Source organism: Saccostrea echinata, unplaced genomic scaffold (genome assembly GCF_033153115.1).
Source record: "Saccostrea echinata isolate AGI-Se365-2 ecotype Australia unplaced genomic scaffold, CSIRO_AGI_Sech_v1 ptg000015l, whole genome shotgun sequence".
Classification (NCBI taxonomy): Eukaryota; Metazoa; Mollusca; class Bivalvia; order Ostreida; family Ostreidae; genus Saccostrea; species Saccostrea echinata.
Genome location: NW_026889764.1, coordinates 5,295,991 through 5,322,500, shown reverse-complemented (window position 1 = coordinate 5,322,500; position 26,510 = coordinate 5,295,991). Strand labels below are relative to the sequence as shown.

The 26,510-nt window shown below is 33.9% G+C and overlaps 1 protein-coding gene across 2 annotated transcripts in view; it reads left to right on the top strand.

Annotated features, from left to right (window-relative positions):
- Positions 1-26,510, top strand: part of LOC133187439 (S-adenosylmethionine sensor upstream of mTORC1-like) — an 85,446-nt gene that overhangs the window by 24,099 nt on the left and 34,837 nt on the right. Inside the window, exon 4 of one of the 2 annotated variants that reach the window (XM_061322812.1) lies at positions 1,474-1,557. The exons of the other annotated variant lie outside the window; for it this stretch is intronic. Within the exon in view, the coding sequence (XP_061178796.1) occupies positions 1,474-1,557 (84 nt within the window). The remainder of the gene's footprint in view (positions 1-1,473; positions 1,558-26,510) is intronic. 2 annotated transcript variants of the gene reach the window in all.

Sequence of the window (26,510 nt, the reverse complement as noted above, 5' to 3'; positions counted from 1 at the left end):
TTTGTTTTTATACTAAATATGACTACAGATGACTACAGAATGTTCTGTCTACCTGATCAATACAAAGGACTCACGGCGGGTGTGACCGGTCAACAGGGGATACTTAATCCTCTTTGGCACTTGATCCCACCTCTGGAAATTCCGGGGCTCCGTTTTTTATGCTTTGTTCACAGATTTGTCGTGTTTGTTTATTTTTTGACATCTATCGAGTTTCGTTATCTTCATCTTTTTCATTAAGTATTATGTATGTTCTAACAATCATAAGAGAGTAAGCTTGCATAAGCTTTTACGCTCTTTCCTTAGATATTATACTTTCTTGTAAATAAGTTGAATTTGATTCGTTGAGAAATATTTGTGTAAAATCACTGTTACCCTCTGAATTATATAACAGAATGTAGCAACAGTCAGCATAACTTGACGACGGGTGAATTTCAAAAAACAATGTTGAATGCCCGGAATTCATACGCTCACGGATCGATAACAGTTATTTGTATCAGAATAAAACATCCGATATAATAAATACTGCATATAGTTAAGGGTAACATTGAAAACTTTCACCCCAAGAAAACCATTGTCAATCTCGGCTGCGTTTAGGATAACAATTTTTTTTTCGGGGTGAAAATTTTAAATGTTACCCTCAACTACATGCAGTATTTATAAAATAGTTTATGACATCAGTATGTCATATCAATTTTTTGTGAATGTATAAGGCAATGTAGATCATTTTCAATTTGCATAGCGGTGAGGTAATGAGTAGGATGTCTATCTTTAGGTCACCTGAGTCACTCAGGTTTTAACTATAGTCATGAACAGTGAAATTTTTATCTAATTCAAATGAAATGAAAGCAAATTACTAGATTCAAATAGATAAGTGTTAGAGGGAAAAATATAGCATTGAAGAAAAGTTAAAAAAAATCCTATTAAGTACAGATGATACAAACAAACAAAATGGATGCCAGGATTGGTATATATTTTTGGACCTATTTTAGGTGTAAATGATGCAAATAATTTCCAGAATATTAAGAAATTGTAATCTTTCTTTGATGTTCAAAATTCTACCTTTCTGCAACCATCCTTATTAATCTATACGGAGAGGGCGAATTAAGTTTTTAGAACTTGTGCCCGATCCCTTTGTATATATTATTGCAATCAAATATGTTCTAATCAAATCAATCTATACAACTTTTTTTTCTTTTTAAATCCCATTATTGTGAAACTTTGAATGAAAAATCAAAATCTATGCAATTAAATTTATTCAATTACTTGTAAGAATGACTTGAATTGTTATTTCTATGATTTTTATTAAAAGTTTGTATCATCTGTCCTTAATACAGTTCATGATTTTCATTGATATTTCTTGTGAATAAAAGGTCTGATAAGCATCAATTTTGTTTGTTAATTGATATACTAGTATTCGAATTTAGATGACTTGTATTATGTAAGTACTCATGGTTAGAAAACCCTCTATTTAAGAGAGAAGAAGGAAGCCGAGTGCATCCCTGACAATTCTGATGAGTCGTCAGTATCTTGTAAACGTATCAACAAGTACCTTGAAATGTAAGTTACACTGCATTTACATCAAGCATTGTGACCATTTAGATATTTATTGATTAATTGCAGTATTTCAGTTTGTAAATATTGTGCAGTTTATACCAGGCGTCCTAATGGTTTACATATTGTCAAAATGAAATGCATTACACTGGGTTTCAATTTCACTATATTCGCGATAAAATTTTTTCTAGGAATATGAAGCCATAGTTAATATTCTGAACATATCAGTGTAAGCATTCGTATATTAAATATAGCAAATACGTTATCTAAAATTAAAATCTTTTTTGATACCTTGTTTGTAATAGAAAAATGATATCCTTGGAAATCATATAGAAACCTCAGGTTAAAAATGGCTTAAATTCAGTTTCTTGATACGTTTATCTGTACAAGTTCCCTTTTTCTTTCTTTTTTCTTTCTTTAATAGAGCATAAAACAAATATTCCAAATTGAGAAAATCAGTGACCGTTAAATAAAAATCATTCTGAGGTGTACCAACATGAAAAATACGAAATTTAAAACGTGTAACAAAAGATGTTTTCAGTATATTTTCATGCTACCTTATTTTCGTTATTTTTGGTATTGGGACAACTAAAGACTATTTCGAAAATAAATAAAAAGTTTCTCATTGGTTCTTCTTCTGATGAGATATCGTGTTGATGTACTTTTATTAGAAAACACAATCTGTTAAGAGCCCTGGGATATAAGCAGGGGAAACAATGAGAAACTTACGTTTTAAACCTTGTTAAGACTGAACAGTGATAACTGGACTCTAATACTTAACTCAAACGTTTGTTAACTCAAAGGTTTGTGTGTTTCAAAATTGTCTTCCGATATATTTTCCACGCAGTGTGGCAAAATGCACCCTTTAGATTATGTAAAATGTAGGGAAAAGAAATAATTTTCACGGTCTCATGGGCATGTTCTCTGACTCGAGGGCCGGTTTAAGCCATATCATGAAAATGAGTCACACCTTTTGATAATCTTCATTACTCATGGAAATCTAGCAAAAAAACTTGCATAAGTATGATAAGCTATTAGCCATCTAACAAGTTATGAAATTCATGTTTATTGGGTTGCAGTCCCCCATGGATCTTAGGTTTAGTCCTATATTGTAAATAATATACATCTTTGAAAGTTTTTCCTCTTTACTGATGGTTATTTAGAAGCGAAATTGTATACATGATTATAATGAGCAATTTGCCCTTTAGCGAAATTAGAGAATTCATGTCCTTTGATTATGGCACTAGAAGAATGGATAGCTGATCATATATTGAAAAATTATAATACAATGTATCTTTCAAAATTCCATTAATGACAAGCAAACTGTATGCATGATGGAAGTAAGCTATGAGCGTTTTATGATATGAAATCTGTGTCCTCAGGGATCAGGCATCAGGGTGGGATCACAATGTAGCTTCATAATATTCAAAGTATACTCCTGTGCATCTGAGAGACAAGCCTTATGCAATGTGATAATGTACATGAAGTATGGAGATAACAAACAGCATTCAAGTTCCATTTGTACAATACAAATTGGGGGCAGAGCAAACACGGACCTCCAAAAACATCAGAGGTGGGATCAGGTGCCATGGAGGAGTAAGCATCCCCTGCCGAGCGGTCACTCCCGCAGTGTGCTCCATGTCATGATTGGGAAATAACGGGAAATCCGCCGATAATTCAGTGTGTGAATAATGCCCTTAATTATAGATTGTATTTGCTGACAAGGTCATTGTATCGACCATAGAATTTAGGAAAAAGATGACTTTAAACGAGACTGTTGATATTCTTGTTTCCTGTTTGTCAAAAATTTACCTCGATTTAGAAATTGATCAAACGTAGAGCATGCTCATGTGTATCGAATCAACTGAGAGATATACACTCCTTATGCAGGTGATAAGGGTATATTGCTACATAAGTAAGGGAAGTTTATGATTGAACAGTTAAAGTCATCACGTTTATCATAATGATTTGCTGTTAGATTACCATTAACATCTTTTTGTAGTAAAATATCCAAATATGAAACAGATGTGTCAGACTCTGTGGTATCCTTTATATTTCAAGCTCACTGGGATCTATCATGTCGCCATATGAATGGAAATAACCTGTTAATTGACAATACGTCGTCGATATATCAAAATGTCGAGTTGAAGGCCACAGCAAGAGATTTCTTCTTTTTTTCATGCATAAGATTTCGTTGGAAGACCTGGGGCCCATTTTACAAAAGAACTTACGACTAAGATCAAAAACTTTAAGTGATTGTAAAATCTTGCACAATCAATTAATGATTTTATTACATTTTGCCGACATAAATACACCTTTCTAAATTCTTTTAAAAAAGATTAAAACCATTTTCATATCTACGTAAAAAAGAAAGTTCTTTGCAAAATTACATTTAGTCTTAGTCGTAAGTTCTTTTGTAAAACGGGCTCCTGGTCTCCAAAAACCACATAGATATTGTCAATCAGACACTCAAGCATTTTTTTTTAATATCAACTTCAGAGTACTTGTGTGTACAATCAGAATGTTTTTAAAAATAATTTTGCAAATGACCAATGACAAGGTAAATAAATCTACGAGTTCAATTTTTATTGAAAAAGTAGCTGTCAGTGATGTCAAAAGGCCTGGCGTTACTTTATCGTGGGGAATGGTTGTATATAGAGTTGAAAAGTCATAAGTTTTTATGTTATTGATTTTGGTAAAATTTTGTAATTTCAAATTTTCCAGAAGTTCCTTGGAATTTTTAAGTATCCACATCTGCTTTACACCAATTGTCGAATATATTGTTGCACAGTACTTCTGAAGTTTCTCCTTCACTGGTGTTGATATATTAGTGAGGAGTAAAGAAAGAGGCTTGGTAGTACATTTACTGAAACCAGCTACATGTATGTATCTTTGTTTGTAAGGATTTTTTATGAATTTTCAGAATCCAGTATAATATGGTAATTCAAATTCATTTTTGGTTGTGTAGCTCAAACGGTCATAACCGAAGAATATTGATACTCAGATAACCATCAAGGCCAGAGGCCTCCTGTTTAACCTATGCTCATAGACATGTAAGCAGTTTAACAAATTCATAATATTTATAGGCATTTATAAAGGCATTGCTAAAAGTAAATGTATCTCTTTAAGAACCTGTGGCGAAGTCTGTCAGGAAATAGATCATTAGAGAAGGCCAGCACTGTGTATTGGAATTAGAAAATAAGTATAAGTATAGCTTCGTCTCTGACCTCGATTACCCATTATTTAAATTGATGATGCTAAACGTTGTAGGTGTTCCAATAATTGCATTCCATCATATCTAGGGTTATATCATATTATCTTTTCTTGTACATAAATCTCTTTCACGTATTCTGAAACATTGTTCCTTTTTTTTCCCTTTTGGGGATGGGCTATGTGGTTGGTCTTTTTATTATTGTCAACCAATTATTTTTCACGATTCTTCAGTTTGAAACATATCTGCGGTGATAAATTTTCTCGATTGAGAAGATATTCTACACAAAAATAAAATCAAAAGTTTTAGTTCGCGACGAGAATTATTCGCGAGTAAAAGAAGATCGCGTAACTTGCGGATGCTTCGCGCACGCAAAAATAGTTGGTTTACAGTATTTCATTAATTGATTAATGCATAAGTAAAAATGAAAATATTTTTTTTATAATTTTTTCCCGTGCTTATATTTATTCATTTGAGAAAGATTTATTACAAAATCGTGTTTACTAAAAGAAATGATATTTTAAGTCTGAGTTTCAATTTCAATTTTTTTTCTTAATAAATGATTACAATATATAATTGGGGTAATAAAACTATAGAGCTAAAACTGTTAGCAAAAAAGCTAGGGAAATATCAAAACCTGTTTGAAGTAATTTAACAATTTTAATACTTAAGCTTTATGTTTGTTTGGGCTTTTCTTTCATGAATTTTATCTGAATTGACAAACCATCATTTCTCTTTTGTTGGAAAAGATGCATTGAAGACATAAATGAAAGAAGTTTGATGTTGGATAGATATTTCGCATCAATACTAAGTGCCAAAATTACGATGGTCGATATAAGCCGTCAAATTACAAGTAAGAGTAACTCTATTATGTACGCAGAATTAATTGACTTTAACATGTATCATTTTGTACATGTACATCTTTGTCAATGACAAAACGCTTGTAGTTGTAATATATATTTGTACATGTACAAATCTTAAGACAAAATACATTTGAAACTACTTAACATTCCTCAGATTTAATAAATGCTGTATTCCTAATTTTTAATAATCATAAAACGCAGCGAGATTATTTTTACATTCACATACGTCGCCTGAGACCTCAACATTCAAATTTTTCCATCAAAGAATATTTTGTTAGTGTCTTTATTCAGATTCCTCGTGTTTTGGTTTGATTTTAATTTCCTTATCGACATAGCAATATTAAAATTCATTCGTAGGTCCCAAAATACTGGTTAAAGATTCCATAGACAATGAAGCTGCATCTCTAGTATTTCCCTTCCCTTCCCTTCAGATGAAAGATTGTCGCTCTATGATCTGCGTAAGTAAGAACTTTGTTTATTTTTCATTCTACTCTTTCCCTTGTTCCATTAATATTTTTTCTCCTTTATTTTTTTCATTGGAACAAGGAAAATAATAGAATAAGGAAATGAATAAACTCCTTACTTAAAGATTCAGCTTCATTTTCTCTGGAATCTTTAACTAGTATTTGAGGCCTAAGAATGAATTTCTATATTGCGTTGTCGTGAAAGAGGTTCAAATTCAACAAAAACACGAGGAATCTGAGTAACAACACTTACAAAATATTCTTTGATGGAAAAATATGAAAGTCGTGATCTCATACGACGTATGTGAAAGTACAAACAGTCTTGCTCTTTTTAATATCATTAAAAAAGCATTTATCTAACACCCCCCCCCCCCAAAAAAAACTTGTAATGTGACGGTACATATTGTCGTTTTGTACATATTGTCGTCGGAGACTTACATATATATATATATATATATATATATATATATATATATATATATATATATATATATATATATATATATATATGTGTGTGTGTGTGTGTGTGTGTGTGTAAGTATGTATGTATGTATGTATATTCACTCCTCTTATACCACTCAATAAAATTTAATGATACTTTCACTGAATCTTTATAACATAATACCAATGTGCACCTGTTTGACATTTTGATGAGATGCATATTTTGGGCTCTCATAGAATATTTTTATTACATAGTGCCATTGTGCTCCTCCTATTTTTTTGTTTTGATCACGCATATATTTGGGGTTTCCCATAGAAAAAAAAATATGGATACTGCCATTCTCTCTGTGACCGAGGGGGGGGGGGGGACTCATTGCTAATCCGCAACTCTCCCTATACACTGAATAAAATTTATTGAAACTTTCGCAGAATCTTTATTACATAGTGCTATTGGTACCTTTTACATGCGTTTATTAAATTTTGATGAGATACGTATTTAGGATTCCATGGCAAAACATAGACACTGTCGTTTTTTTCTATAATATTCGGAGGTACCCATCTCTTATCCACAACTCCTGCTTTACTTGGGAAAAGGTAAAGAGAACGAAAAGTGAACAGTGATCGATCTAAAAAAAAATCTATAAACGATACAAATCTGTGAAGAGGGCATAAAACTGGTCCTCTGGAAATTCCAGAGTTGGGATCAACTGCCTAGGAGGAGTAAGCATCCCCTGTTGACTGGTCACACCCGCCGTGAGCTTTATTTTTTGATCAGGTAGAAGGAATATTCCGTTGTCAAATTCAGTATAAAAACAAGGTTGTTGAAATCCCTGTAACATCAACTTACCTTTCAGTATCCTTCTAATGTTTAAAAATTGATCGCACACGGAGCAGTCTCTTGGGTAACAAATAAGATGGGAGATGTAAATACCCTATGCAGGTGTAAGCTGTATATTACTGTATACGTAAGGAAAGTTGATGGTGGAAAAGCTGAGGTCATGTCACTTGTCAGACAAAGAGTTGGAAGACCTGTCTCGTAAGACTACATAAATGTTGTCAATGAGGAACTCCAGCATCCTTTTAATATCTTCAGATTACTTGTGTGTAGAATCAGAATGATTTTTAATGAAAAAGGGAGGAGATAACGAACAGTGTTAAAGTAATATTGTTGATTACCAATCACAAGATACGAAAATTTCCGACCTCAGTTTTTATTGAAGAAGCAGTTGTATATGATATCAAAAAGCCTAGTTTTTAAATTATCGTGAGGGATGGTTTATAAGTTTAGCAGAGAAACTAAGTTAATGTTTATGTTGAGGATGCTTACTCCTCCTAGACACCTAATCCCACCTGTGGAATTTCCTGTAATCCGTGTTTTATGCCTTGTTCACAGATTTTTGTTTTTAGATTTTTTGAGATCGATCACTGTTCGTTATCTTCACTTTTTTCATAGTGCAAAAATTGAGGTATTTTCTGGAAAAAATACTCAATTATGAAATACTCTATTATGAAATTAAGACCTACATACTTAAAAGTGACTAATAACACTAGTATGATTATAGGTCTACAATGTTCAATTGGTGATTTTTTTTTCATTCTTTTGCTCGTTTAAGTAAGCCTCGTCCTTAAAAGATCTACAGAGACTTAATATTTAATTTTAATATGTGAGTTAAAATTCCCAGTCTTTTTAACTGGGTAGTAGGAGGCTAGAGGGTTTGCTCGTGTTTCATTTATCCCAATCTTGCAGTAGGAAGATTCGAAACCGGCATACTAACAGTTTTTTTAAATGAATTGTTTCCCTGGTATTTAATGATCAAATAAGACCTGCTGAGATTATGATTTTGGCTTGAATTACCGATATTAATGCTAGATTTGTATTTTAGCTAATGATCCAGTTTTTCAATCAATATTAATTTATTAGAGTCTTGAGATAGTCTGGCAAACACCCAACCTTGAAGAACGTTGACACCAATAAAATTTCAAAAGATTTCAAAAAGGCATTTTTTTTAAATAGTTTTTTCTTTTATTAAAAACATATGCAACATACAACATACTGGGCATAGATTATATTATACATTACAATTAGTATTTTTATGAGGCATCGGTTGTTGTACATTGTTCATTTTCTAGAAAACAAAATCTATGTCGCTATTCGTAAATATAACACTAAAGAAAGTTAAATTTAGTTTTGTTTACTGAAGAAAAATTACACTTTGAAGATAAACGACACAAAATCAGAGCATTTTGTAAAAATTAACATTTTCTATAATACTTATTTCATTATTTAGTGCCGTCTTGAAAGCTGTAAAACAGATATGTCACTTTGTCCTTTTGGAGTTTTCCATAGTCCTTGAATCATTGAGGGCACAATATTTAAAAGATGTGATTTCTTTAGAAATAGTTTTTTTTATTGTAATTGACGCAGATGTTTGCATTGTTTGCTAAATAAACAAGACCCATGCGAATGTTTGTGTACAAATACTGTAAGATTTTTAATGTGGGCGATTGCTATGGAAATCTTAGGTATTTGAAAAGATTTGGTCGGGATAGTTATTGAAGTGAAAATTAATATGTTATTATATCCAGAAAGGAGTTGCTTTATAATCTGAAGATTATTAGCAATCGGAAATTCATGTCTTCCACGAGATTTTCCTGTACCTTGTCAATCCTTTACATCATATTAATTCATCTTATTTTCATCCAGGTGGATTTGCATCAAGTGTGCTTGCATCTAAAATAATAACGAGAAAACTTCATAAAAAATGCATCTTTCTCGGTCATAACAATCTGCCCTGAGCTTTGTTTTTTAATAATGCTTACTTTACATTTATTTGGTGTCTTCATTATACTCCGCTAAATTGTGACGCTTCAAGAAGATGCCTAACGGAATAAAGAAATATGCCCCGTTCACTGAAATTAAAAACGCAGCAACTGCCAAAATCTGTGTAAATTTTGATAATTCTCGATCAATTCATGTAAATTTCAGATTGAAAGACGCTAGTTATCGGTTAAGTAGATCATTAAAACCGCTTAATATGTCAACAAGGACACAGTTTATAAAACAATGACATACCTGGTATTTCGGTCTTTCAAACACTAAAAAGCTTCATCTGCATACAAGAATTCTGAGGAATTGGGAGAAGGGGGTGGGGATAGTTTGCTTTTCCCCTATTTGTTTCATATTCATGAATTGTAAGAAACTATACCTGATTTAATTTTACGTCGAATCAAGAGAGATGATTAAAGTAATCTTTATTTTATTTGTTTGTTTACGATGGTGAAAATGATAGAATAGATGGAGTTTAATGGATTTTTGTTGATAAAAAGTTACCTTTGATGTTCTGAATATGATCTTAAATGTTTGAAGTGGACAATATATTGTATTGATCCTAAAATTCTTTATATGCTCAAACAAGATAAGACGATTTATAAATTATAGTATATATTAACAAGGGATATGCTAGTAGTTTTCTTAAATTCGTTAGCCAACGTGGCCTACAGCTTGTCATCAATATTAGCATTTTGTTGTTAAGTTACACACGCCAATGAATGAAAAAGTTAAAATGGTAAATTATGAGTTGCAGTAAAGCGTGGAACTGCATGAATGTGGTCGGGAAAAATCAATTACAATTTTTTTAAAATTTAAATTAACTTATTTTTTGTTATTATTTTGATTTTTGTTCTGCTTTACCAAACACCAATATCCGAATGTAGGGAGGAACCAAAACATAAAAATATATCAAAAGTCAGCCTTCGTAAAAAAGACATAGAGATATTATACGAGTTGAAGAATTAAACATATAGCCGTAAAATCAAAATTATCTCACACCTGTTTATAGCCCTTCGACACATCAATGTAAATACGACTTGATGTTTAATTTCAGTTACATTTTACTTATGATATCTGACTTAGAGAACTACTAAGTACATGTAGTTAAAGATCTTTCCTTTTTCTTTACAACTTAAAATGTGTATATGTGTCCTTTTTAGTTTAAAAAATATTTATAGACAATACAGGAAAAACCAGTGACAACATACTCTTATTTTACCATGGACCGTTAATCTTAATTTTCTCCATAAGACGAATATGTGACTTTCAGATAGACGTTGTCTATGTATAAATATTGGCAAAATTGTTAACACAAGGGACCAACAAGGCAAGTCTGACTTCGAGGCGAAAAAGGACTTAAACAAAGCATTTTTTCATACTTTACAAGAAACAGTCACGGTAGGTCGTGTGAACGAATCACGGTCGCGACTGACCTAAGTCGATAAAAAATAGGTAGCAACTGTTCCTTCGCTAAGCGCTCGGCACTCTGAGGTGAAAGCTGCGGGTCCTTCGGATGAGATCTTAAAAACCGAGGCCCCGTGTCACGATAGGCGTTGGCATAATAAAGAACCCTCACTGCTCATTAGCCCTGAGTGCGGAGTAAAGGTCTAAATTTGAAGCCCTTCACCGGTATATGGTGACGTCTCTGTATGAGTGAAAAATTCTCGAATGGGACGTAAAACAACTTACAATCAATCAATCATACTTTACAAGAAATGCTGTAAACATGTTACATTAAGCGATACTTAGCGGAAAATGGAATACTATCAATTAAATGCGAGGCCGACGTTTCCCATGAAGAATTCAAACACATCATTTCCGAAGAAAGTGATGTGTAATGTTTTGTGGATTTGTATTTGGTTGAATAGAAGCTTTTTAGCTCACCTGAGCCGAAGGCTTAAGTGAGCTTTTCTGATCAAAATTTGTCTGTTGTCTGTCGTCGTCGGCGTTGTCGTTGTAAACATTTCACAATTTCATCTTCTTCTCCAGAGCTTCTGGGCCAATTTCAACCAAACTTGGCACAGAGTATCCTTGGGTGAAGGGGATTCAAGTTTGTTCAAATGAAGGGCCACGCCTTCTTCCAAGGGGAGATAATCATGAATTCATGAAAAATTAATGGCATCATTTAAAAATCAAGAAGCACTGTGCTTGAAAATATGAAACTTATATGGAAGCATCCTCAGGTAGTGTAGATTTAAGTTTGTTCAAATCATGACCCCCGGGGGTAGGGTGGGGCCACAATGGGCGATCAAAATTTTACATAGGAATATATAGGAAAACTCTTTAAAAATCTTCTTCTCAAGAACAGCAAAGCCATGATTAGTCATATTTATATGGAAGCATCCTCAGGTAGTGTAGATTCAAATTTGTTCAAATCATGACCCCTGGGGGTAAGATGGGGCCACAATGGGCGATCAAAGTTTTACATAGGAATATATAGGAAAACTCTTTAAAAATCTTCTTCTCAAGAACAGTAAAGCCATGATTGGTCATGTTTATATGGAAACATCCTCAGGTAGTGAAGATTCAAGTTTGTTCAAATCATGACCCCCGGGGGTAGGGTGGGACCACAATGGATGATCAAAGTTTTAAATAGGAATATATAGGAAAAGTCTTTAAAAATCTTCCTCTCAAGAACAGTAAAGCCATGATTGGTTAAATTTATGTAGTAGCATCCTCAGGTAGTGTAGATTCAAGTTTGTTCAAATCATGACCCCCGGGGGTAGGGTGGGGCCACAATGGGCGATCAAAGTTTTACATAGGAATATATAGGAAAATTCTTTAAAAATCTTCTTCTCAAGAACAGCAAAGCAATGAATGGATATATTGATATGGAAGCATCCTCAGGTAGTGTAGATTCAGGTTTGTTCCAATCATGACCCCCAGGGGTAGGGTGGAGCCACAATGGGCGATCCAAGTTTTAAATAAGAATACATAGGAAAAATCTGTAAAAATCTTCTTCACAAGAACAACAAAGCCATGATTGGTCATATTTACATGGAAGCATCCTCAAGTAGTGCAGGTTCAAGTTTGTTCCAATCATGACCCCCAGGGGTAAGTTGGGGGCCACAATGGGTGATCAAAGTTTTACATAAAATGCATAGGAAAAATTTGTAAAAATCTTTTTCTCAAGAACAGCAAAGCCATGATTGGTTTTTTTTAAGGGTGCATCCTCAGGTAGTGTAGATTCAAATTTGTTTAAATCATGACCCTTAGGGGTAGGGTGGGGCCACTATGGGCGATCAAAGTTTTACATAGGAATACATAGGAAAAAGCAAGCCTATTAAAATCTTCTTCTGCAAAGCAATAATCAGTCATATTTAAATGAAAGCATCCTCAGGTAATGTAGATTCAAAATTTGTTCAAATCATGACCCCAGGAGAATAGAGGGGCCATAACAGGGGATCATAGTTATACAAAGGAATACAAATGATATTTCAATAAAAAATGTCTTCCTAAGAACAGCATAGCCATTATTCATCATATTAATTCAAAAGCATCCCTTTGAAGTATAGATTCAAGTTCAAATTAACCCACCCACCCCCCTCGAACTAATTTTATATCAAAACTTTTCAAGACTGAACTGATTTCTGCTTTTTCCTAGCCAGAGTGCTCAGGTGAGCGATGTGGTCCCTGGGCCTCTTGTTTGAAATTTCTATTGATAACCAGCTGCAGCTAGATACCATGACAGGAAAGGTTGGTCGAAACTACCTGCCCGTTTCCTCTTTTCACATCCCTGGTTTGCCAAATAATAGTATTTCTTTAATATTATTGATTCTAATGCTGGTATGGGTTGTAAGCGCTGAAAATTTTTGGCTTTTGTGTATGAATCTGTCGGGTCATATTTTATGGTTTCCAATGGGGTCTCAAGAAGTTTACTTATTAGTAATTAACCTCAATTCACTTCTTATGCCCTGCGCCTGGCGAAGGAACAGTCACTACCTATGTTATCTCTTAGGTGTGACGCGGCGCGGCGAACGAGAATCGAACCCGGACCTCCCGATCACGAAGCAAACTCCCTACCACTAGCCTACGGTGACCGGTCTCTACAATGAGACGAAAGAGGAAAAGCATTAAGCATTTCAGTAAGCATTTCAACGACATATTTGACTTAATGGAAGCAATACTTTCCACCACAGACGAAACAAAGGGTTCACACCAAATTCAATATATTTATACAAATTTTAATAAGAAAAATTGTTTATTTGTTGTTTTTGTGTTTGTAATTATGTACTATGTACTTTACGTAATGGTGCATGTTCAATGTGGAAGATTTGTTTCGAAACCTTGATCATAAATGAGTAATCTTACGGTTCATTTTCGACTGTTTTTTTTTTTAATGAATGTTAGAGATTTTGTGTCTTGATTTTTTTTTTTTTTTTTAAATTGGAACTTGATAACAGTGGCTTAAATAAATACTCGCCAGTTCAGTCATTTCATAACGTTAGTGTTGGAGAAAAGTGTCGCCATAATCCATAAAGCTTAAGATTTAATTGACTGTTTTGACATGTTTTCTCTGTAAATAACAAATATAACCGATATTTTTAGAGTTTAGTATCATTTGATATTACTTTCTTTAGATACTTGTCTTATTTACCAGGTTTTCCAAATATAGAAATTAATAACATCAGATTTTATCCAAAGCTCGCCATTATGGGTATTGAACATAAATCCATGTACAGTGTATATTAATGTGTGTTACGCATAATAATAAGGATGTGTTATTTTTTGATTGATTATTCAATCCGTTTCCAATTCTATTTCATGAAGTGAAGTGATTAACTTCAGTTCTATATATGTCTGCAATTCTGAATAACTCTTATTTAAAACTGAAGTTAACCTTTATCTGGTTTAGGATATTTATATATATATATATATATATATATATATTTATCGATCAGCTGTGATGCTAAGGTGCCAATATATTACAGATTACTTTTACGGAATTTTACTACATCTCTAAGAAAAAATTATCAAAGTTGCAAGTTTTTATTTTATTTTGTTTTTAAATAAAAAAGCTAAGATAAACCAAAATTACATAATTTCTCTTGTTAACACAAACTTAAGGATGACTATTACTCATGGTTCATTTGATGGAGATGAATTGGTTTAAAGTACAGTATGAAATATGGATATAACTAATAGCATTCATGCTGAAAGTACATTAAAACAATACAAATAGGGAGCAGAGCAAACACAGACCTCCAAAAACATCAGAGGTGGGATCAGGTACCATGGAGGAGCGAGTGTCCCCTGCCGACCGGTCACACCCGCCGTGTACTCCTTGTCATGATCGGGAAATAACGGGAAAATCCTATGACAATTCAGTGTGTAAATAATGGCCTAACAATTAGTATGAAAAACGTCAGTCAGCATATGACTTAATGATAGACTGTATTTGCTGACAAGGTCATTGTATTGACCATAGAACTAGCGAAATGATGACCTTAAACGAGACTGTTGATATTCTTGTTTCATCAATTTGTTTGTCAATAACTTACCTCGTTTTAGAAAATGTTCATATGTTGCGTATCGAATCAACTGAGAGATATACAACCAATATGCAGGTTGTGAGGGTATATTGCTACATAAGTAAGGGAACTTGAGGATTAAAAAGTTAAAGTCATCACGTTTATCATAGAAATTTGTTGTTAGATTACCATTAACATATTTTTTTAGTTAAAAATCCAAATATGAGACAGATGTGTCAGACTCTGTGGTGTCTTTTTAAAGCTCACTGGGATATACCATGTCGACATATGAATGGAAATAACTATTGTTAATTCAGAATACGTGGTCGATATATCTAAATGTCGACTTGAAGGCCACAGTATCTTCAATTTCAAAAAAAAAAATTCCAAATGAAAAAAGTAACCATGTAATAAAGCAGTTTCAATATCAAAAAAATTTAATAATTTACTTTTTTTTTTTGAAGAAAATATGCAAAATCGGAGGTAAATTTCTGATGATGCAGAGGAAATTCGCACGAAATTGTGTGATTTTTTTTTAAAAATTTCTTTCTTTCTTTTTTATTTTTTTACATTATACTGAAAGGTAAATTCTGTGTTTTTCCATATTATTTTATAAATGTGTTAAAGCTCATGTATTATTCACCAAATTGAATAGCATGCAATGACTAATAAAAGAAAATAATAATAACCATTCCAGAACGTATCTCACGAATTTAAGCATCATATAATTTTAATACCGAAGAGAATAAGGACAATATAAATTTCTTTTTTTTTCTTCTGGTTATATAAGATGAAAAGTAAATAGAATTTAGAAAACCGACAGAGGAAATTCGGAATGAAATAATTAACAGTTTACCGTTGAATCATATCGCCCGCATGGCGCAGTGGTTAGTGCGTCTGCTCTAGAGTCGCGAAGTAATGAGTTGATCCTTACGTCGCGGGTTCAAATCCACTGTGGGACGTGGAGACCGGTCCTTCGGACGAGACCGTATAAACCAAGGTCCCGTATCGCAGTAGCTGCTGGCACAAACAAGATGTGTTTGTGAAACACTGATGCCCCAGAATGGCAGTTATGGCGAAGGTTAAAGTTTCTCAGATGCAAGGCAAACTCCAGGTTAAGAGATCAAAAAATGTTGGTACCCAAAGAAAGGTCTTGCCTCGAGGAATATACCTGTGAAATTTGAAAACCCTGGCTCCAACTGTTCAAAAGTTATGGCGAAGGTTAAGGTTTTCTTAAAGTAAGTAAAACGTCAAGGTCAATGCCAACATTGTTGGTATCTAAAGGAAAGTCTTGTTACAATGATTACATATATGAAGTATGAAAGCCCTAGCTCCAACCATTCAAAAGTTATGTCCAAGGTTAAAGTTTTTCAAAAGTCGATGAAACTCCTAGGTCAAGGGTCAAAGTGGTTGGTATCCAAAGGAAGGTCTTGTCACAAGGATTATATATGTGAAGCATGAAAGCCCTAGCACCAACGTTCAAAAGTTATAGCCTTTGTTCAAGTTTCTCAATAGTAGGCCAAACTCCAAGGTCAGCGTTGTTGGTATCGAAAGGAAGGTCTTGTTACAAGGAATACACATGTGAAGTTTGAAACTCCAAGCCCCAATTGTTCAAAAGTAATGGCCAAGGTTAAAGTCTCATAAAATTTTGCAAAAGTGGGTCAAACTCCAAGGTAAAGGTCAAAAGGTCAAATATGATGGTATCCAAAGGAAGGTCTTGTTACATGGAATACACATGTGAAATATTAAAATCATAGCTCCAACCAATCAAAAGTTATGGTCAAGGTTAAATTTTTTGCGGACAAACAGACAGACAGGGCAAAAACTATATACCCCCGAATCTTCGATACGGAGGCATAAAAAGATCCCTTACTGCTCAATGGCCTTGAGTGCTGGGTATAGGTAAAAAAAATTTGCAGCCCTCCACCGGCAAGTGGTGGCGTCTCCATATTAGTGAACAATGGAAGAGTGTTGCTAAATATAAACAATTTATGATTCAACGGTCTTTGTTTGTTTGTTTGTTGTTTAACGTCCCTCTGGAGAATTTAATAACAAAGCTCTATGATAAACGTGCTGACTTTAAATTTTCAATCGTCAACTTCCTTTACCTATTTAGCAATAAACCCTTATCACCTCATTTGATTTGCAAGAATATGCTATGCGTACGAAAAAATTCTAAGACAAGGTAAGTTATTGACAAACAAGTTGATGAAACAAGAATATCAACAGTCTCGTTTAAAGTCATCATTTTGCAAGTTCTATGGTCGATACAATGACTTCTCTGCTCCTGGGCATTAATGTCAGCAAAAACAATCTATAACTAAGTCAAATGCTGAAAGGGTTCTGGTGCTAGGTTGGGGCTCTGTTGAATATATAGTAAAAATGCATTATTTCTTTAAAAATCTCCTTCTCTGCTCCAGGGTATTATGCTAACAAACTAAATGTATAGTTATAATGAGAAAGGTTGCCTCTTCCACAATTGTGAATTTCATGGCCCCGGGGTTAGGGGTTCTGGTGTTAGGGCGGGGCTCTAATGATTATATTCTGAAAATGCATTAATTCTTTGAAAATCTTCTCCTCTGCTCCAGGGTATTAAGCCGATGAACTAAGTAAATAGTTATGATGAGGAGGGGGGTCTCCTCCAAAATTGTGAATTTCATGGCCCCTTGGTGAGGGGTTCAGGTGTTAGGGCGGGGCTCTAATGATGATATAGTGAAAATGCATTATTTCTTTAAAAATCTTCTTCTCTGCTCCAGGGTATTATGCTAACAAACTAAATGTATAGTTATAATGAGAAAGGTTGCCTCTTCCACAATTGTGAATTTCATGGCCCCGGGGTTAGGGTTCTGGTGTTAGGGCGGGGCTCTAGTAATTATATTCTGAAAATGCATTAATTCTTTAAAAATCTTCTCCTCTGCTCCAGGGTATTAAGCCAATGAACTAAGTACATAGTTTTGATGAGGAGGGGGGCCTCTTCTAAAATTGTGAATTTTATGGCCCCTGGTTCAGGGTTCTAGTGTTAGTGTTAGTGCTCCCTGTTAAAGTTTTAGGAGCAGGTCCATTCCCAATTAGCTATAAGGTCCTAACAGGACCAAACTTGCACCGATGATGCATCTAGGGATGGATACTAACAGACTTGCTTTTGGATACTGGATCTGACTTTCATTTTCTAGATGAATGACCAGGTTAACGTTTTTGTGACAGGTCCATTCCCAAGTAAATATAAGCCTTACCTGGACCATACTTGCAAGGATGATGCATCTAGGGATGAGCACTGCCACATTTGCTTCAGATTCTGGATCTGACCTACATTTTTCAAATGAATGGCGTGGTTAAAGTCTTTGGAGCAGGTCCATTTCCAAATAACTACATGTATAAGACTAACCAGGACCAAACTTGCACGGATAATGCGTTTTGCGATGGACACTACCAGACTTGCTTTGGATGCTGGATCTGACCTACATTTTCCAAATGACTGACCAGGTTAAAGTTTTTGAATGAAGTGCATTCCCAAGTAACTATAAGCCCTATCGGGATCAAACTTTCAAGGATGATACATCTAGGGATGGACACTACAAAGCTTGTTTTGAATGCTGGATCTGACTTACATTTTCCAGATAGGTGACCAAGTTAAAGGTTTTGGAACAGGTTCATTCCCAAGTAACTATTAGCCGTACTTGGACAAAACTTGCATGGATGATGTATCTAGGGATTGACACTGCCAGACTTGCTTTGGATGCTAGATGTGACCTACTTTTTCCAGATGAATGACTAGGATAAAATTTTTGGAGCAGGTCCATTCCGAAGTAACTATAATCCCTACCAGGACCAAACTTGCATTGATGATGCATCTTGTGATGGACACTTCCAGACTTGCTTCGGATGCTGGATCTAATTTATATTTTCCGATGTCAGAGTGACCAGGTGAAAGTTTTTGGAGCAGTTTCATTCCTAAGTACATGTAACTACCGGGTATTATTCCTGTCCGGATCAAACTTCATGGATGATGCGTCTATGGATAGACACTACCCAATCTGATTCGGATGATGGATCTGACCTTTATTTTCCAGATGAGTGAATTTTAGCCATACTTTAACCAAATTTGTATCCATTGGATGGTGTATCTACGGATGGACACTTCCAGACCAGCTTTGAATGCTGAGTCTGACATATATATTCCTGATGAGTGACCTGGATATTGTTTTAAACTAGCTCTATAATTATATGGCCTGTTATGTTTAACGTGCATGGATGATGAACTTTAGGATGGACACATCCAGAAACATGCCTATGTTGTGTGGATTCAAGTTTGGATAATTGTGATCCCTTTGGAGCAAAGATTGGCTCACAGAAGGGTCAGAATTTTTCATTGGAATAATGAGGGGGGAAAGTCTCCGTTCGAAGAGGTAGCACGGGGAGAACGTTATTGATATGAGCGTCGTCTGCCATGGGCCTCTTGTTTTAAAATTTTTATATGAAGTTTGAATGCACGTCAAATATATTTTAAGGAAAGAGATTTTTTTCTGTATTTGTTGAATTATTTATAACTATGCATTCTTTACATAATTTTTGAAAAGTATGATTTTTTTTAAAGATTTAAAATGTATGAAAGCTCATTGAGAGAGTGTTAGATACAATAAAGTGAAAATTATCCCAACCCAATTAACCAAACCGGGGAAAACGTGTGTGACAGGAATCCTAAACACCAGAAGCAGGTTACGTTGATTATCGCAGTGTTACTTTCACCTGTGTTATATCATGTACTCAGAAGTTAATGTTCATGGAATTTAAGAAATAACTTTCAACCGCTAATTACAAAATAACCTTTAATTATTTTTTTTCTAACAAGTCAAATATTTCATTCGTCAAAGATGTTTCATAATTAACATCAAGCATTAGTATGTTTTCTAAGTAGAATTAAATGTCAGTTTTTAATAATGAAATTATTTGTACATTAATAACTTTGTGCTACATGTATTTATCTGTTGGTTGAAATAGTTTCATTTGTTCCCACTTTATTATAAAGGAATGAACAGTATGAAACATCCTAGAAATTATAAGTATTTAAAATCTATGATTCAAGAAGAAGTTTATTGAAGAAATTTTGCAAAGTTTGTTCGTCAGCTCTTCAACATTTGGAGTTTTTAATTATACTGTTAATAAAATGTTGAAGTTAGTCTTTCAAAAGAAAATATCAACTTAATTACACTAAGCACACTGTTGCCCGATCAGTATTTACTAACTAATAATAGCAACAGCTGTAATTAACGATTTGTTAGTATGATATGAATTAGTGACTGCTAAATTTTACATCTACACAAATACAAAATTACAAGAATGGTTTGCGGTGTAAAATATTCGCACGTAATAGAAGGTAACGAAACTTGCGACTATTTCTTGAACGCGAATAAAATTTGGTTTACAGTATTTGAAGTTAAAAGATTATAAAAAATTTATAATTTAGTGCAACAGTTTAAGTGGGTGGAATATGTAATTGATAAAATGTGATTGGTAGAAAAGGGAAGAAAAGGTATAGGCGAACTTGTGTCATTATCCATTACTGCTGTCAACACTAGAAGGTATTACTCGTCTTTCAGCCATTTGCAATCTTTATTCTCTCATCTATAAAATATTTCTAGTTATCTTTACAATTAAAAGGAAATAATCACGTTTCTTCTTCTTTCTTAATAGATTGAGGGAGAATTTGTTTTGACAAAAAGAAGTTATATGCATTACAGAGGGAATAATATAGATATATGTATAACCTTATCTCCCGCAGATATGATCATATCTATAAGGAAGTGTAGAAAAACGATAAAGCTTGGACAGCTTTTGTGGAAGTGATAGTGCTTTCATTTTTGTAGTAATTAGGTCGATGGACCAAAGTTGTATGCTTCAATAAAGTAATGTTTTCAAAATTAACTTGCCTATCTTCTAAATACAATACATTTTTATTTCATGTTAGATTTTTATCAAAATGTAAAAGCCCCTATCCTCCTCCTTTTGCATTTCTAAAAAATCGAGAAAAAAACTTAATATTTTCCCTATCAATAGTATCCATACCTTATTATAAAATATTTACACAAGCTATTTGCAAATCTGATATGATCTTGTACTATATAACTTGCTATACTTCAAATACTGTCAGAAATAAATGTACTAATAATTCATGCTTCAAGCTTTTGTAAATCCGAAAAAATGTATATTTTACCTGTATTTTAAAAATATAGTTACAATAGAAAAGGGGAGCTATGTGAAAAAAAAGTGTATAGTACGTAGAAAGGTCCTAATTAGTTTTGCTTTGTTGTATGCTTTGAGTATAAAGACACTATATATTGATGATATTCGTGAATACTGTGTAAATCCTTGCAGGAAGGTGAGTGTGGGTGGAGATGTGGACTTCTCCCAGGCACCTTATCCCACCTCTGGAATTTCCCGGGGGGGGGGGGGGGGGGGGGTTCAATGTTTTCCAAGATTTGTATTATAAGTAGATATATTAAAAAAGGTCCTAATTAGTTTTGCTTTGTTGTATGCTTTGAGTATAAAGACACTATATATTGATGATAATCGGGAATACTGTGTAAATCTTTGCAGGAAGGTGAGTGTGGGTGGAGATGTGGACTTCTCCCAGGCACCTTATCCCACCTCTGGAATTTCCCGGGGGGGGGGGGGGGGGTTCAATGTTTTCCAAGATTTGTAGATATATTAAGATCGATTAATTATCTTCAACTTTTTTTCATTCACAAAAGAAAAATAAGGGAATCCGTATAATATCAGTATTTTAAAAATGAAATTTCAATTTTATATTATGTTAAAATGATATTGATATGTAACAAACAAGTTAATATTTACTTCTGTAACGCATTATGTTAAAATAACTTGTAAGTGACAGTGTCAAAATATAAATGCGTGTTAAATACCTGAAGACATTTAAGTATGAATTCATTTCCAAACTGGGATTTTTTATTCGGGGTTCGGATCTTAAGACTGGGTTAGGTTTATCAATTAATGAAAAATAACATCTTTACTCCAAAGCATAAAGAAAAATACCATACAGTTTGAGAACTTCTCTTCCAACGTGAAGAATGTATTTCAAATAGGAGTAAAGTTAAAATCCCAGATGGGGCTGAGGTGTTGTTAACTTGAGCATCTAATGATGCTCATGCGACTGTTCGTACTTATTAACTTCAGCTTATGTATCTAGTTCACTGGAAATGAGGACATCCCAAATTTCCTTTTGTGACCCTAATGTGAAAATTAAAATTATTATCATTGTTTTAGCTTGTACACACGTATATAATTTGGATTATTCTCTACGGCCTATTACAACTCTCATTTTGATTTTATCACTGGTATATATGTGTACGTTTGATGGGATGCGATCAAACATTATATAGATAAAATCTGCACGATTTATATAAAAGACTGTTTTAAATATTTTAAAATAAAGAGTATGAAATTATTTGCTGTCAAACTTTGCTGTTCAGTGCAATCACTGTATGATTTTACTGTTATCGGAAGATAAACTGGATTTGGAGTTTGCGAATAAAATGTTAAACAAATTCCAAACGACATTATATTCTCAAGTTTCCTGGATAGAAATTCTTGAAAGCATGATTATAATAAAAAGTTTATTAGTTACTCGAAGAACAATAAACGTAAGATCATAAAATAAAGCCGCAATATAAGACAATGAATTTTGAACAAAATGCCAAAGTTATTACTTTTTAATAGTAATTTTTCATTCATTTATTTAGATAAATTATCAGGTATCAGTGAAAGGATTTCATTAGATCTTCAAAAAAGGATGTGCGACGTGTCTATAGAAAATACCCTGACATTTCACATTGCATCCCTGAGAATTGTTAAATTTAAACACAAAGAGAACATATTGAAATTAAGAAGAAAGAAACAGCTTTTTCTGAACTTTAGAAAGTATTTTTCAAGAATAAAACGGTTCTAGTCTTTGAAGCTTGTAAAATATTCTCTTTTAGGGTATTTTCTGTGTATATATGCTAGGCCCTTTGGTTTAGGATTTGATAAAGTGCTCCTCGGAAATATTTGGTTGTAGAATTCTAGAATAAAGGTAAACAAGGTGTGTTTTTGAATTACTGATGCCCCCAAATGGAGCTCAGGGTGAAGGTTAAAGTTTCTGAAATGCAAGTCGAATTTCAAAGTCAAGAGATCAAAAATGTTTTTGACCAAATAAAGGTCTTGTCACAAGTAATACACCTGTAACATATGACAGGTATAGCACCAACTTTTCAAAAGTTATGACCAAGGTTAAAATTTTTCAAAAGAACCTTTTACTCCAAAGTTAAAGTCAAAATTGTTGATACCCAGAGAAATGTCTTGTCACAAGGAATACACATATGAAAATTAAAGACAAGGTTTAAGTTTTTTAAAAAAGTGGGTCAAACTCCGAAGTCAAAAGGTAAAAATTGTTAGTATCCAAGGAAAGGTCTTGTCACAAGAAATACACATGTGAAATATGAAAGTTCTAGCAACAACTGTTAAAAAATTATGGCTATGGTTAGAGTTTTTCAAGATTATGTCAAACTCCAAGGTCAATGTGAAAAGGTCAAAAATGTTTGTACCTAAGGAATACAATTTTGACATGAAAGCCCTAGCACAAATCGTTCAAAATGGTATGACCGGGGGGGGGGGGGGGGTTAAAGTTGTTTTTTTTTTTCAAATTTAGGTCAAACTCCAAGATCAAGAGTTCCAATATTTTGGTACCCAAGGAAAGGTCTTCTCACAGGGAATACACGTCAGATATAAAAGTCAAACGAGTTGACGTCAGCTATTCGACTGGCAACTTTCCTTCTATATGTACTGATATTCTGCTATCACCTGCATATTGTGTTACAATCTCCCAACTTATTCGATACTCAAGGGCATACTCTGCGTACGATCAGTTTTTAAACCGAGGCATGCTACTGAAAGATACATTGATGTTGGTGTTGCAGGGATTTTAGGGATTGTAACAACCTCTTTAAAATTTTATGACCTTTATGATGACTTTGTTAGCAAATACATGTATAACCTATCATAGGGTTATTTTGGCTTACATGTTTCATACCAGGCCTTGGTTGTTGTTTTTTTTTAAATTCTAATCTTGACTACAGAATGTTCTGTCTACCTGATCAATAGGGCTCACAGCGAGTGTGAATGGTCAACAGGAGATGCTTACTCTTCCAAGGCACCTGATCCCAACTTTGGAATTTTAGGGGGTCCGTGTTTTCTGTCCTGTTTTTACTGATTTGTATTGTATGTAGATATTTTTAGATTGATTACTGTTGTCTCACCATTTTTATCCAAGTTCAATTTTAAAAAAAAAAAACCTGGCTTCTACCACAAAAGATTTACTAGAGAAAATCAAAGTTCAAAGTCTTACTTTAGTAATTCAAAGTATAAATTTTTTTATTTAAGTAAATGAAAGTATTTATTATACTTTGAATTTCAAATTTTTATTTATCATTTTATCAAATTCTTAAATGCAATATGTTTTAAGATTGAGAAGTACAGTGTTACCAATATGTTAACATATTTCCAGAATTTACCTGACTGATATTTCAAAATTAAGGATTATCCCCCTCATGTATTCCTGTGATCCTTCGACGCATTTAGCTCCAGCCTTTGGCACTCCCTTTTTTCAGCTCTTCAGAGTTTTTTTAATTTAAATATTTTGCATTTCCAATGTCTCGGCATGAGCATCACTGAAGAGACATAATTTGTCGAAATGCGCATCTGGTGCATCAAATTTGGTATTGTATAAGATTTACAATAGAATACAAGAGATATGAAGGTTAAAAATTAAAGGTTTATTTACAGTTTATAACAGTAAAGTTTCAAAGTATGATAGTATATCATATTAAAGTAGTAAAGTATAAAAGTAAGTACTTAAGTAAACTATGGTTAATTAAAGTAGGTAAGGTTCAACGGCCAGGGCGGAATTTCACCAGTGATCAGAGGTTTTGTCTTTATCTCTAAGAAAATCTCAAATAATTTTTTTCTTTGAGACTAAAAAAAAGAGAACATAATAGGGTAATCGTAAATTGTAGCAGTTTGCATTGCCTGACATTTAACTTTATCTCCTTAAAAGTGGTTGAAATAGTGTAAACCCAGTTAAAAAATATATAATTCTACCAACAGGGAGATTAACTTTAATATTAAATTGTGTTGTTGTCTGGTCTTTTCCATATAATAATCTTCCCATAGAGGGTGTTAATGTGTCCAGTTTAGTTTGTATTAATGTGGAAAACATGCTTAGAGATAGTATTAGAATAATTATGTAAATGTTATTTCTGAGTGGCTCAGTTTGGTATTTATTGTTTGGTGAGTTTGGGCCTTCATTGACCACTCTTTGGTGTATGGTGCTGTACCTTTTCTATTGGGAATTTTAAGTTAAAAAATCGGCAAAATTTGGAAATACTTATATTTTGTTTTATTGTTGAATGAAGATAGTTGTAGGCTTTGTTTTTATTCACATATGTATGAGCCGTTAAAATCTTAAAATCCTATACTTTTTAGCTCACCTGAGCTGAAAGCTCAAGTGAGCTTTTCTGATCACCTTTTGTCCGTCGTCCGTCCGTCTGTCTGTCCGTCCGTCTGTAAACTTTTCACATTTTCAACTTCCTCTCAAGAACCACTGGGCCAATTTTAACCAAAGTTGGTACACTTTGGGTGAAGGGGAGTTAAAATTGTTAAAATGATGGGCAAACCCCCTTTATCAGGGGAGATAATCAAGAAAAGACAAAAATAGGGTGGGGTCTTTAAAAAATCTTCTTCTCAAGAATCACAGGGCCAGAAAAGTTGAAACTTATGTGGAAGCATCCTTGGGTAGTGAAGATTCTAAATTGTTCAAATCATGGCCCCTTGGGATAGGACGGGGCCACAATAGGGAATCAAAGTTTTACATTGAAATATATAGGCAAAATCTTTAAAAATCGTCGTCTCAAGAACCACTGGGCCAGAAAAGCTGAAACTTATGTGGAAGCATCCTTGGGTAGTGTAGATTCTAAATTGTTCAAATCATGCCCCCCCCCGGGGGGGTAGGGCGGGGCCACAATAGGGAATCAAAGTTTTACATTGAAATATATAGGCAAAATCTTTGAAAATCTTCTTCTCAAGAACCACTGGGCCAGAAAAGCTGAAACTTATGTGGAAGCATCCTTGGGTATTGTCAATTCTAAATTGTTCAAATCATGGCCCCCGGGAGTAGGGCGGGGTCACAATAGGGACTCAAAGTTTTACATTGAAATATATAGGCAAAATCTTTGAAAATCTTCTTCTGAAGAACCACTGGGCCAGAAAATCTGAAACTTATGTGGAAGCATCCTTGGGTAGTGTAGATTCTAAATTGTACAAATCATGGCCCCCGAGGGTAGGGCGAGGCCGCAATAAGTATTACAAAGGGGGGAGTCTGGTGAAGAACAACAGGGCCAAAGTAACTCAGGTGAGCGTTGTGGCCCATGGGCCTCTTGTTTTTATAAGAAGCCCCTAAATATTAAATCTGCTTGTCCATTAGGAATTTTTACCTTAAAAAGAGTTAATTTTCTATTGGACTGGGCCCTTTTATCGGACCTGCATACAAAAGCTATTCCCTGATGAATTGATTTCAGCATCGCTTTATATCTTGTTAGCTCACCTTAGTTCAACAGACCTTCTCTGATCAAA